This window comes from Colletotrichum tamarilloi, assembly GCF_030869305.1.
Source record: "Colletotrichum tamarilloi strain Tom-12 chromosome Unknown Scaffold_31.1, whole genome shotgun sequence".
Taxonomy (NCBI): domain Eukaryota; kingdom Fungi; phylum Ascomycota; class Sordariomycetes; order Glomerellales; family Glomerellaceae; genus Colletotrichum; species Colletotrichum tamarilloi.
Genome location: NW_026849414.1, coordinates 74469 through 88166, shown reverse-complemented (window position 1 = coordinate 88166; position 13698 = coordinate 74469). Strand labels below are relative to the sequence as shown.

The window sequence follows — 13698 nt, the reverse complement described above, 5'->3', positions numbered from 1 at the left end:
CACAATATTCTTACGGAGAACGCCCAGCTTCTCACCAGAATCCCCTTCTATTGATCGTGCTGTTCCCAATTTTCGGCAAGACTGTGAACTTGGTCGTCAACCCCTTCCAGCTCTCACTTAGCTGGGGATCAGCAAATGGTAGCAGCACCGCAAACCTCATTCTGTTTCCAAGTCAGCATCGTTTGATCCAAGGCACATCATCTGCTGGGGACGGTGGTGTAAGAACTCACGTGTAATTGCCCGGTGCCATGACACTTCCGTCGCCCAACTTGCCAAACCAATAGTACGCTGTCGTAAACCCGCCCGTCGTCAGTGCGTTTCTCGCGACATCCGTCTCTGGAAACGAGAAAGTATCGCTGGCGTTGTGACGAGCGGGGTTGAAGCTCGACGTCTTACCGGCAGAGGCCCAGGATGTGGCTGCGCCGATGTAGCCTCGTTGTCCGGACACGGGAGGGTATTCCCAGTCTCTGGCCTCGTCAAAGTCGGATCCATAAATCTGGTGCTTGGGGTCAGTATTAAGCCGTACTGCCAAAGGGTTGGGTGTTGAAGTTGACTTACATCCCACCGAACCTCTCTTGTGCCCCATTTGACCTTCATGAACATCATGGGAAAGTCTTGTATACCACTAGCCAGTTCAAAGTTGAAGCTGTAGTTCAAGTTAGCTTCATGTACTAACAGGTCAACGGCCATATAACACTCACGTTGTTTTATTGCTGTACGCGCTTGTTGACCTCAACCACGGGTATGTTCCATGGAAGGGACTCTCCATCTGCTCTTGCAAGTTGAAAGCCAATCCTTGATAGGGAACGGAGACAGTCTCCCCGTTGTTGCTCTTGACCAAGAGACGACCGCCGTAGGCCGGAAGCGCTGTTTGATTAACCCCCTCTGGCGCCTCAAAGATGAATCTAGAGAAGTTAGCTTCATCCTCAACATCCGTTCTTCAAAGAGGAGAACTCACTCTGCTCGTCTCTCCTCTCCAGGACCCAACACAAACTCCTCCGGCACCGTAACCCTCGCCGAGATATTACTAGGCACAATCTCTGCCCTATACTTAATCCTTGGCGTCTCTCCCGGGTCCCGTCCGTCAAAAGCCTTGAGCATCTCAACCCCAGCCCAACGCTCAACCTCGAAGCTATACCTCACCGTCTCATTCCCCCCATTCCTGACCAGGGCCCCTTGATTCGCGCGGAAGTTGGCAGTATCATTCAGCCCAAACCTCGTCAGCTCCAAGCTCGTTCGATATCCAACAACCTTGGCCGCATCAACAAGCCCACCACCAACCTGCTGCGACGGGGCCCGATACGCCTCATCCGCATCGCCACTATACAACAACCACGGTAACGAGGCCCCCGTTGAGATGATCCTCATACTTAGGTCCCTCGCAAACCCCTTGCCGTGAACACTCCTCCCGCCATGCTTAGAGATATACAACGCTGCAACACCAGCAACATAAGGTGTAGCCATACTCGTCCCAGACAGCAACACAAACTCATTATCATCCCCACCAGGCCACGTACTAAACACATCCGTCCCTGGCGCAGCAACATCAGGTTTGACAGACAAATCATATAACCCGCCCCAACTCGTGAAATACGACGGCCGCAGGATACCTCCTCCCGTCACCTCATCGCGCTTCACCTCCGCACTCGCAACACTGAGCACATGCTCGCCCGAACTCCCCGTGCTGGCGTAGTACGCCCCTCCGTTCCCCGAGTTCCCGGCGCCAATGGTGACGACCACGCCCTCAGCAGCGATCCGGCTCGCAACGACAGCCCAGGCATTACTCGCGAATCCCCCTCGACCGCCGATACTAGCAGTAATAACATCCATCCCATCCTCGTACGCGCGGAGGAACGCATCGATAATAGTCGCTTGATCCGTCCCATCACCCGGACCAAAGACTTTATACGAATACAAACTCGCATCAGGCGCAACGCCAACCCACCCGGTAGAAACATCCTCCCCGGCAAGGATCCCCGCGACATGCGTCCCGTGCCCTTGCTCATCAGCCGGGTCCGCATCGGGCTTCTTCTCGGTGCCGACGACCCACCCGTCCCCGACGAGGTCCCGGCCGCCGGCAACCTTGAACCCGGGGCCAAAACCCGCGCCGAGGGCGGTGTGCTTGTACCATACGCCCGTATCGACGATGCCGACTTTCACGCCCTGCCCGCGGACGCCTTGTTGGTGGAGTTCATCGACGCCCGTGGCCCAGTGTACTGCGTGCGCTGCTGCCGCGGTGGGGTCGACTGCGACTTGGCGCTTGACGGGGGCGATGAGGCATGCCTGCATGTTGGGCCAGACGGCTACGATGTCTGGGAGGATGAGGAGGGATTCGAGGGAGTGGTTGTTTGTTTCTAGACTCGCGCCGGAGAAGAGTGGCGAGTCAAAGGTTTTGAGGACGCGGATTCCTGTGGAGGAGAGTTCGTCGCGTTTGGTTTTGGCGTGGGTGCCCTGTTGTTGGTCAGTCTTGAGGACTTAGTTAGAGATGGTGAGAGGACTTGCGCTGGCGAATTCGATGATGAAGCGGTGTGCTTCAATCTTTGGAGAGTCGTCGTCGGTGATGTCTTGAGCGGCGGCCTCGGCGACCCAGGCGAGGGCGGACAAGATCCAAAGGCAGCGCATCGTGGTCCTCGGCCAAGTTCTTCACATCTACCGTCACGAGTTTGCTGTGACTGGTGGCTGCATCTTGTCGAGTATAGAGACAGCGAGCATGCCGACCTTTAAACCATCGCGACAACTCATCATACGCTTCTCTGCGCACAATTCGCAGTCTCCAGCAATGCGTATCAATTGCCCCGCATCTCATGCGAGCAAGGGTTCTGTAATGTGCTCGTTCCCTTTTTGATAATCCAACGTCGGATCAGGAAGCTCAAAGAGGGAGGTCGAAAGCGGTGATGGGTCCGATCTCGCTATATCAGGATGTGCCAAGACAGCGTTGGGTATGGCTGATGAGATAATGAACATAATGAGCGAGATCAAGTCTTGACGTTGTCTATGATTACATCTACCTACTCGCGACAGGTGGTCACGTCAATCATCAAATCGCGAGGTGCTCATAGTGATGGATGAGGCCATGTTTGCTCACTACTGAGCATCAAGAATCGCATCCCCAGCCCTGAGAATCGTAGCATTCGCCAAGAGATCCACACGACTAGGATCTTGAACCTGCGAAAACGTGCTCTTGGGGAGTCACCGGCATTCTATTCAATAATGCTCCGAGAGGCAACGAGTCCGTGGTGTTGTCAATCTGAGAGTTGCGAGTCTCTCTGTGTACACGATCAGGTTACTTTTTCGTCCAAACATTTCTAATTGAAAACAAGTGATTCGTCCGTCCCAACGGAGCAAACAAGCTTCAATTGAGTTTCGGCCATTCCGCCCGAGCGTATGCCAGGAACCGGGCTGTAGATCCGACGATCTCGAGCACAGCCGCTGTCAATGTGACGTTGTTTTCTGGGGCCGTTACACACACCATCTTGGAGCTGCTAAGACATGTGAATAAGACATGTGAATAAGACATGTGAAGAGGGAGGGGGGCATCACCAAGATCGCTAGAAGCATCACATTGTCATCGCATTGAAGCGAATGTGCAGATATGAAGTCCAATGTGTAGGATAAGAATATAGTCTATATGCATCTAGCCCGTCTCTCTGGGCTGTTCCGCTCCCATGCTGAGCCCATGCATCATGCCTCGTATCAACCACCTCCCATGTTGCTCGATGACTTTTCGCTCTGTTCATCGGGGAGTGTGTCTGTGTCTGTGTGAATATCAAAACAGGTGGAAAAAAAAAGGCAAATACCGGCGGCTGAGGTAATGACACTAAAATCAAAGAATGCCGCTTTCTATCCATACTCCCGGCTGTATGACTCCCCCCCGCTGTATGCTCTTCTTCCCTCATCACAGCTTACTTGGCTTCTTCTTTAGTCACTTCTCCGACTCGGGAATGTGTCCCTCGACCGTGCTCAGAGCGGCCAAGTTGACCTGGCCAAAGTGCTCGTGAGCCTCGCCGCCGAGACCGACTCCCGCCAGCAACGCGACACACTCGACCACGTCCTCGGGCTCTAGCAGATGCCATCTCGCCAAAGTGACCTTTGTGCTGGCACCGACAGTAACGGTGAAGATGTGCTCGTGCTGGACCTCGGTGCCCGACAGGCCGTTGAGGGCGCGGAACATGTCCTCGTCGGTAAAGTCGTCGCCCAGGCAGAGGACGAACTCGACGGGGCCGGGGTGCTTCTCGGACGCGGGCGCCGAGTTGTAGGTGTGTACGAGGCGCTTCGCAATCTCGCCCTTGTTGATAAACGTCGGCCTGACCTCGAGATTGGCCTTGCCTGCCATGACCTCGACATCCCACTTTTGCGCCACTGTTGACTCGAGCTCCTTTTGGCACTCGCGGGCCATGTGGATGCCCTGCTCGGGGTCGGCAAGACGGTAGTGCCATGTGAGGGCGCAGCGCTTGCGCTCGACAAAGGAGCCTGGATCATGTTAGCAAATGTTCACGTTGGCGCCAGTCAATAAAGGCAACCCAAACATACCGGGCACTCTGTCGGTGAAGGACTGGAAGCAGGCCATGACCTCGGCTTGCCAGCCCATATCGAACTCGTCGGCAAGGTTGACCCACTCGTCGGAGCCAGGATTCTTCATGAAGCTGCCGTGCTCAGCGCTGAAACCAAGACCGGCAATGTGGCCAAGGTGCTGGGTGAGGAACTCTTGATCGCGGCCCGAGATGATCCAAACAGCGTTCTGCTCGTCGCTGGCGAGGGCCTTGAGGGTCTGCAGGACGCGCTCGGAGGGGACGGCAGCGCTGGGCTCGCGGACGATGGGGGTAAGGGTACCGTCGTAGTCGAACATGAAGAGGCGCTTGCCGGCTTCACGGTAGGTCTTGAGGAGGGTGGCGCGGTCGAGGAGAGGGGTGGCGGCTACGTTCTTCTGGGTGCCGAGAACGTGGACGTGCTTGCGGATGAAGTTATCGATCCAGCTCTGGACGTTTCGGGTGGTGACGTGGTTGTAGAGGTTGGCCTGCATGTTCATGCGCTTCTCGGGCGTCATTGTGAGGGCGTTGTTGATCTCGACGGCGACACCGCTGAGGTCCCAGGGGTTAATGTGGATGGCGTCCTTAAGGCTACCGGCAGTACCGCTGAACTCTGAGAGGATGAGGGGGCCGTGACCCTCGCGCTGGCAGATGACATACTCCATGCTCGTAGTGTTCATGCCGTCACGGACCGAGGTGATGAGGCCAATGTCGGCGGCGCGGAGGAGAGCAAAGTACTCGTCCTGGCTGAGGTACTGGGGGTAGTGCTGGACGGGGGAGAAGCCCAGGCTGCCGTACATGCCGTTGATGCGCATGACGAGCTCGTTGACGCGGGTCGCGATGCGGGACTCGGAACCATCGTCGTCCTTTTCCTCCTCGATGCTGGTGGGGGAGGTGACCTGGATGAGGACGACCTTTTCGCGCCAGTCGGGGTACATTTCGAGGAAGCGCTCAAAAGCCTGGAGCTTCTGGGCGACACCGCGAACGGAATCGAGGCGGTCACGACCGACAATAATCTTCTTGCCCTCGTACAGCTTCTTGAGAGCGTCGTACTTTTCGGTGACGGCGTCGGTCCAGGCGTACATTTCGCACTTGTCGGCGTTAATACCAATGGGGAAGACACCGACCTGCACGCGCGCACCGTAGGCATCGACACCGCCGCTATCCGATGGGAAGCCGAGGACGCGGGTACAGCAGCTGGAGAAGTGGCGCGAGTAGCTGTAGGACTGGAAACCGACGAGGTTGGAGCCGAGGACGCCCTCGAGAACCTCCTTGCGACGGGGCAGGCAGCGCAAGAACTCGGAGGAGGGGAAGGGCGAGTGGAGGAAGAAGGAGATGTTCATATTGGGGACGCGCTGGCGGAGCATGCTGGGCAGCAGCATGAGGTAGTAGTCGTGAACAATGACAATGTCGCCAGGCTTGTAGAGGTCGATGATGCGGTTGGCAAACTTTTGGTTCATGCGGTAGTAGTCGGCCCATTGCAGGCGCTCCTTGCGACCGTCGGTGGGCTCGTGCTGCTTGTAGTGGAAGAGGGTGTAGAGGTCGTGTTCGGCGTAGCGGCGCCAGCGGCTCTGGTCCTTGAGGAGGACGCCCGCTTCTTGCTGCTCGTCATCGTCGCAGAGCCAGACGGGCACCGTCTTGATGGTCTTGCTGTGGGCGAGCTGGGTCTCGAGGCGGGCCTGGTCCTCCTTGGGAAGCCAGAGGCCCTCGCTGGGAGGCGGTGTGGGCAGGCGAGCATCGCCATCGATCGGGACGGGCGCGGAGAGGGTGTTGAGAGAGGAGAAGTGTACAGTCGTAGCGGGCGGGGTGCCGGGCGGCGAGAGAACGTCTTGGGGGGTATCGATCTCGCCGGTCCAGGCGACGACGGTGTGGTTCCAGGGGGTCTCGTCGGAAGAGAGGTAGGCAAAGGAGTCGAAGAGGGCGGATTGGCCGCGGCGCGCCTTTAATTCCTGTGATGGCGATGATGTCAGCGGGGTTGTCCTGGTGAAGGATCGCGAAGTGAGGGGATTTTTGAACAGCAGAGATAGAGACGTTAACTCACCCAGTCGGAACCTTTGCGGTACTTGAGGGAATGGGGAATGTTGAAGGTGGCCGAGATGATGTTGCCGCTCAGCTGCAGGTCTGGGTTGGCGCTGCGAATCTGGGAGAGGGACTCGCGACGGCCCATGGCGGCGAGGGTCATGCGCTTGAGGATGTCGCCGGGGCCTGGCGACGGAGGGACTTTGGAGGTATTTGAGGCAGCTGTGTTTGCGAGAGACGAAGTGGGATTGCTCGTGATGTTGTTGCCGCTCGTGGGAGGCTGTTGTTGTTGTTGTTGTTGAGAGGAAGTCTGGTGGTGGTGGTGAGAGTCGTGGGTGGTGTAGTTGGAGGGAGGAAAGTAGCTGTTCCCGCTGGGCGATTGGGCGCGCGAGCTGTCGGCAGAGTTGTACGTGTGCTGGTGGATGCCCGGCGTCACGGCGTCCGACAGGGCGATGCTTCGCAGCACGGGGTTGGCGGGGTTGACGCCCGTCGACTCTGGCGCGGGGGAGTGTTGCTCCATGACTCGTCTTTTCTCTCTTCTTCAGTCTCTTTACACTGTTCCTTTCTCTGTTCTTTGCTGCTCTTCTCTCGAAAGAGGTGGGTGGTGGTGCTGAGTGTGGTGTGCCGGGGAACGTGTAGAGTTTGGCTTAGCGGCTGTCCCAAGGAACAGGGGGAGACGAGAAAGAGGCCGAGAGGGGGGACACGGGCAGAAGATTCAGACGAGCCTCAAGTGGGAAATGTCACCCTACGTATGACCAGGGTTGAGATGAGGTGAAGGTGGTGATGCTGCGTCTAGTCGTGGAGGAGAAGGCAAAGGTGTATGTAAAGATGAGAATGTGACCAAGGGAAGAAAAGTAAAAGGATGGATGGATGGAAAGAGCAAGCACGGAAGGACTAGAGGCTCAGAAAGTGACGGACAAAGACGAGACTAAAAGACGACGGTTGACCGCTTGGAGGCTGGACCTGACTGAGCTGGGGCTGGACCGGGGGATCTGGAGACGCAAGACGGAATACGGGGGAGGGATGCAGCAATGGAGAGGAATACACCAGAGACAAGACCAGAGACAATAGCTACAGTCTTTACGGATAGTGTAGAGAGCAAGCAGAGCCGAGCCGAACATCCAGACCAAGACCAGACAGAGACCAGGGCAACACAGCAAGCAGTAAGCAACCAGACGATATTGTCAGTCAAGTTTGAAGCAACCGTATCTGATCTGATCTGATGGCAAACCAAACTAATCCAACGGTGAGTTCAGAGTGACGGGGGAGACGCAAGGTGGCGGGGGTTCTGAGCCGGGGTACGGAGTTGAAGGAGGTGAATTCCAAGCCTGGATGGAATGTGTCTGTTGAATGCAAGCAATGCAAGCAATGGACAGAATAGAATGCCGCGTATGCCTCTTAGTGGGTGTTCTCTCGCGCGTGGTATTTTCTCTTGATGTATTCTTGGTAGTGGTAATAATAACGTTGGTGCTGTGATACGATAGAAGGGATTATTCAAAGTACCTTTCAGCAGTAAACACACGCAACCGATACTTGGTATCAGAGAGTACGACAGCTGCAGGACGCTTTGCTCCTATCCTCTCACTCTCCTCTCAAGTCTACAACACTACCAGCATAGTGAGCATGGGTGGTGGGTGGATGGTCTTCTCCGGCCCAGGCCAGTCTCCAAGAAAAAGTCTCCAGAAAACACAAAAGAGCGGCGCCAGGGATCGCAGACTGACAGACCACGGCCTGAGCACCGCAGAACCCACTGCTGCTTTCTCATGAGCTCAATGATTGGCCTTGGTGGATGATGCCAATACCGCCGTATTGCTTGGTAGAGGCTTGTACCGTTGCGTCAGGGGCCTCTTTCTTCTTTCCCATTGTCTCTTCTTCTCTCTTCTCCTCTCTGCAACTAGGTGCTGAATGATGAGATCAGATTGATAATGAAAGAGACAATTCAACAAGAGTTGAGCATTTGAAGTGGTCGCCTAGTCGACTGTCCGTGTCTCGGAGCTGAAGAATAGTGGTGAGTACCCCAAATCGAGATGCTCAAAGTGTTGAACCGACAGCGAGGGGCAGCACATGTCACTGCGGCCTCTACCGCTATTGTACTATTAGACAGTACTCCGTAGCGTCCACTGTCTATTTTGGTGCTGCATAATCCTGGCAGATGCTGGGACTCTGGAGGATACCGTGGTCAAGCTCTGGCGTCTTCCAGCTTGTTCCTCTCTGCGCCCAGAGCATTGCCAGACCAGGACTCGATAACTAAGTACCTGTCCGTACGTATGTACTGCGCAGAACATACCAGGAGACTCCATGGAGAGAGATCAGAGATGGATCATGGAGGTGGGGGAGGGAAGAATCGTTCCGGGATTGGGCGTGGAGACAGACACAACCACGACCATCTTGACCAAGGTCTTGAACATGTAACACCCCAAGTGGAAATGGCTGCGTCATAAGTCTCTCCACACCCCTTCGATGCGGCGGGATACACCGAGAATACCTCCTCGCGACTCGCCCGTTACCTGGACTTAGTCCCCCTCCCCCTGCCAGGCCACTCGCCTGGTTCGGATGGGACGAATTGTTTTATGGTGGGATTGGCTCAATGCTTCTGAAAAGGGGCCATCAGAAGCAAAAGATCCAATAACTGTTCTGTCATTGCTTCCGGTCTATCGAGTGCTCCATACTGTTCATCAGGACCAGCTTTAGAGTACCGGTGCTGTCTATCTTGTCTTAAGTCCATGGTAATCGGAGATGGACCCGAGTTGATGGGCTCTTTGGATGGTGGGATGTGCCCTGGTCGATGCCGCTGTCTCTGTCTGCTCTAAGCTCCGTGCTTTGTGACACCTTGCATTGCTTGCCGTTGTCTGTGTGCCCTATGATGTCTTTGTGATGCAACCCAAATTGCATCTCTCAAAAATCCCAATTGTTCGGACCCTCCAACAAGTCTTCAACAATTACAGTGTAGAAACATGGAAACATGGAAAAATCTCGGTGGGAAATGGGGTACGGTCCAAGTACGTAAAAGCATTCAGGGGATCGGAAAGAATCAAACAAAAAAGATACAATAATTGACCCAAAACAACACCATAGCGGGATTGAGTAATGATCCTTCCACCCGTCCATAGCCCACAAACTTCTCGGCCCTCACCAGTTGATTGGATCTTGCACTAGCAGCATCCAGACAACACATTGTGAGCCGAGAAAAGGACGCCAGGCTACAACTAAGCATCTCATCATCTCGTGGCGTGAGCTGAGCTGAGCCCACTGGAACTGGCCGCTGGACTGACAGACCGGACACTATCCTATTCTCTACCAGCCTACTGCGGTACTAAACCCGCGGCTGATCCCCAACTGAAGCCATCCCCGCCACCGTCTGATAGTGCCCGTCCTGCTGGGAGAGCCACGTTGAGCTGCCGCCGCGGTCATCCCGGATGGCGCAGACACCATCAGAACACGATGACAGAGCCGCTGTAAATTCGGGTCAAACATTGCTTGATGCAAAGGACTCTACGCTACCTGTAAACTGTGGAAAGTTATGACCCACCTGACGTAATTCGAGGTAATTATTTGCCCCCTATTCTGCTACTCAGTGGCCAGTGCCAAAATAGTGACTCGAGTGAGGCTCTCTACGAATACTCTGTACTCTGGAATAAAGTTGCCTCAAAGCTGAAGCGTACTTTGTGTACAGACTTCGGTAACCGTAACGTTTCCCGTGCGTGTTCCGGCCTCGGGGTTGATAACTCTAACCGCCTGCTCTGCTCTGTTTTGGTTTCCGAAAAGACGGTGAGCGGCACGGAATGCGGGCTAGGACGCCTTGGGCGACGAAACAACTGGCTTCCCTCAAGCTGACTTAGCTGCAATGCGACTCCGACTTGCACTGGACTGACTGATGCGTTTCAAAAGGCAAAGGCAGACCACAAAGTCTGGTCTATCTCTATCACGCCACGTCGGACGGCACAGAGACCAAGTGAGATCGTGACCGGATGCAACCACTCACCTACTGAGTTTAATTCAGAGCTGCAGAGGAATAGACCCGCTCGGAACTGTGAATGCTGTGTATAGAATGGTGATCCAATTCTGCCCATTCCGGGGCCATCATCAAGCACGCTGGGTTCCACCGCCTTTTTAAACATCCTCCCCAATATGCAACTCGCGTTTCCAGTGACCACGGCTTGGCTCATGGATGAGCAATGACTGGATGGCTTGACGAGAAACGTGCTTCGAGACGGGTCAACTCTCTTCATTCCATGCATGAGAGTCAACGACGAAGTAGACTCCAACAGAACCACTAGACCAACAACGGCTGGGCAACCATGACTTCTTGCAGCCTGCAGAATGCAGAATGCAGACTACGGCGCCTGGAGATGCCATCATGCACCCTCGGCCAATTCCCTCTTCACCTGCATTACCTATCGCCCGCCGGCCTCGCTCCGTTCCCTCTCCAGAAACAGGAACCCGCATAGGCCATTCCCGGATGGTACAGTGGAAGAGGAACACGTCCATCCCCATGTCATCGGATCGGGCTCACAATTGTGATACCCAGTACCTTAGGAGGATCTCTTATCAGCCTTTTATGCTCTGTATCGAGTTGGAACTTTGCCATGGCACAGACAGCTGGAGCTTCAGAGCTTTGGAACGCAACTGACGAGTGCCCCCCCCCCCCCTCATCTCATCGTCCAGAATTCAGCCAAGAAGCCGCAAACGAGATAAAAGTCTGTACAGGTTTAGACATGCAACTCTTTTGCTTCACTTCCTAGTGCGTTACGGCCCGCAGACGACGACGCCCAGACCGGTCTCAAAGCTCTTCGCGCTCTGCCCATCATATCCACAAACCCCATGCGTCTGCTATCTCGTCCTCCCCATATCTTCATCCCATCTTCACTCCTCGTCGGGCCTAGACCCAGCTTCCACCAGGCTACGCCGAGAGGTTGGTTCCCCGTCTCTCTCGGCCACTCTCTCTATTACGCCGTAGTGCTCATGGCTGCACTATCCGACGCTCTCTAAAGCAGCTTCACCAGTGACCGCCCAGTCCATCACATCAGGCTGAACGGCATCGCACAACATCTGAGCCATTTTCCTTCTCTTCTGCCACTCTACGGCACCCAATGCCACCGACTCTGCCCGAAAGTCGATGCAGGGCCGTAGTCCTCCGTCTGATCTCGACGCCCGATACAACTGCTACTGCATGCGACCACAGATAAGGCCTTCTTTTGGCCCGAACAGCGGGAGAATCTCCCCGCCATCAGGCCAGGCACATGGCGCCAATCCCGCCTCTCTAGTGGCTGTTGCTGTACCACTTCCATATTCGCATCGCCGAAGAGCCCCGAAAAGGCCAGCCACGTTTCCTCATCTTCGGGGGCATGGTAGTTCAAGCCTGATTGCGTGCATCTTTGGTCCCGACTGCGCCATTTAGGAGCACTCTTACTGGTTGCCGTACGTGATCTTTCGGATGATCGCGCCGAGAGTACATGATCTTGCGAGAGGTTCTCGCAAGTGGTGGAACTTTGCACTCTTCAACCACGATTGATCTCGACTCTACGCGCCATTTGCAACCCGTTGTGAATGCCTATACTCTAATCAAGATCGTTACTGGACTCATGTGCTTCTATGGTTTGATCGCATCATAACCGCGTCATATCAATGATCCATGTTGCATATTGACACTTCTGGTAACCTTCTCGGTGAGCTAACCTGGTCTTGAAAACGAGTGGTGTTCTCAGAATATCCAGTTAGCATATCGTGAGCTTCCCCAGTAACATACTTGCAAACCCATGATATGTCACTCATCCCGATCTTTTACTATCAACGTGCAAGTACTCGATACTGTCTTTCTAACCAAGCCCCGACATTCTTAGTTGCTATGTTCGATTGAGCCGAGGTTCATATAAGCCCCCACTGCGATTGTGCACTCTCGCAGGATTTGACTTGCGCTTTTTGAGGCTATCCCCATCACCGAAAATGTGCCTTTTCCCTTCATTGCGCGACCCGACTTGTGACTAGGATTGATGGTCTCTTCATTTGTTCATTGTCGCCACTTTGAAGAGGGAAGACAAAACGTTCCACGTCGCAATCAACGAACAAGTACGAAAGTCCCATCTTCCAGGCAGCCATCTGACTGTCGCATTTTGTTGCCGTCCTGCCCGGTTTGGACGCTTCCCCTGACGATAAGACTCACTCTCTGAAGAATTGCCAAATCACATCCCAGCCTGATGTTAAGCCCAGCAAGGATTCCCGTCAGCGCATGTAGCTACGTAAGCATGAGAGATTGACCATTTACATCAACCCCGCGCTGACTGTCGCTTCAAGGGCGTCAATTCTCCCATCCTCTTTGATCAAGTACACGAGTAAAAACACCTTATAGCACGAGTGAGTGTAGCACTTCAGTTGACATGGAAACATCGTTACTTACAAATGATAGCACACAAATCCAACAGACAACTGAGCTTTCATCATGTCATCCCCTACAATCACTCTCTACTACAGACCCGGCTCATGCTCCCTCGTAGCCCACGCACTCCTCTACCACCTCGACATCCCCTTCAAGACCGTCAAATTGAGACCCAACGCCGAAAAGCGCTTCGAGGCCGCAGACGGCAGCTTCACGCACGAGGACTACTGCAAAATCAACCCCTCAGGCTACGTCCCGGCCCTCGTCCTCGATAGCGGCGAAGTCATCACAGAGCTCCCGGCCGTCCTGACCTACATCGCGTGCATCGCCCCGCCTGAGCAAACCGAAAAGTTCCTGGGCTCCAGTGCCCTCGACCGCGCAAAGGTGAATGAGTGGACGAACTGGCTGAGCGGGACGTTCCTCGGCGCGAGTCTCGCGGCGTGTGCGAGGCCGTACCGGTTCACTGACGGTGAGGAGGCTCGCAAAGCGGTTGCGGAGAAGGGGTGGGAGCATATCCTGGAGTGCTTTGAAAGAATTGAGTCCAGGCTGGAAGGGCGTGAATGGGCTGTAGGTGACGACTTGACGGTGGTTGACATGTATATGTATTATTTCCGGCGGTCGGCAGTGTACATGACCGACTTGGGCGAATATCCCAACTTTGAGCGCTTGCAAAAGAAGGTGGAGAAGTTGGCTGGGATTCAGAAAGTGTTGGAAGTGGAAGAGCTTAAGCCAGTCTTCGAGTGAAGGAATCATAATGATGATACATCTCATTGTCATGAT

The 13698-nt window shown here is 54.7% G+C and overlaps 4 protein-coding genes across 4 annotated transcripts; 2 read left to right on the top strand and 2 right to left on the bottom strand.

Moving 5' to 3' along the window:
• Positions 1–31: 31 nt before the first annotated feature.
• Positions 32–2622, bottom strand: CTAM01_08650 (subtilase; the record flags this gene model as incomplete). The annotated part of the gene is made up of 6 exons (XM_060524670.1): positions 32–161; positions 231–496; positions 559–646; positions 702–905; positions 959–2408; positions 2499–2622. 6 exons carry the CDS (start codon positions 2620–2622, stop codon positions 32–34), a joined length of 2262 nt encoding a protein of 753 aa, XP_060380617.1.
• A 1300-nt stretch (positions 2623–3922) lies between these two features.
• On the bottom strand, positions 3923–7065 carry CTAM01_08649 (glycosyltransferase family 20; the record flags this gene model as incomplete). The annotated part of the gene is made up of 3 exons (XM_060524669.1): positions 3923–4470; positions 4531–6475; positions 6568–7065. The coding sequence occupies 3 exons, from the start codon at positions 7063–7065 to the stop codon at positions 3923–3925; spliced, it is 2991 nt and encodes a 996-aa protein (XP_060380616.1).
• Positions 7066–11131: 4066 nt separating this feature from the next.
• CTAM01_08648 (uncharacterized protein) lies at positions 11132–11502 on the top strand (the record flags this gene model as incomplete). The annotated part of the gene is made up of 2 exons (XM_060524668.1): positions 11132–11246; positions 11288–11502. 2 exons carry the CDS (start codon positions 11132–11134, stop codon positions 11500–11502), a joined length of 330 nt encoding a protein of 109 aa, XP_060380615.1.
• A 1479-nt stretch (positions 11503–12981) lies between these two features.
• Positions 12982–13662, top strand: CTAM01_08647 (uncharacterized protein; the record flags this gene model as incomplete). The annotated part of the gene is made up of 1 exon (XM_060524667.1): positions 12982–13662. One exon carries the CDS (start codon positions 12982–12984, stop codon positions 13660–13662), a length of 681 nt encoding a protein of 226 aa, XP_060380614.1.
• Positions 13663–13698: the final 36 nt, after the last annotated feature.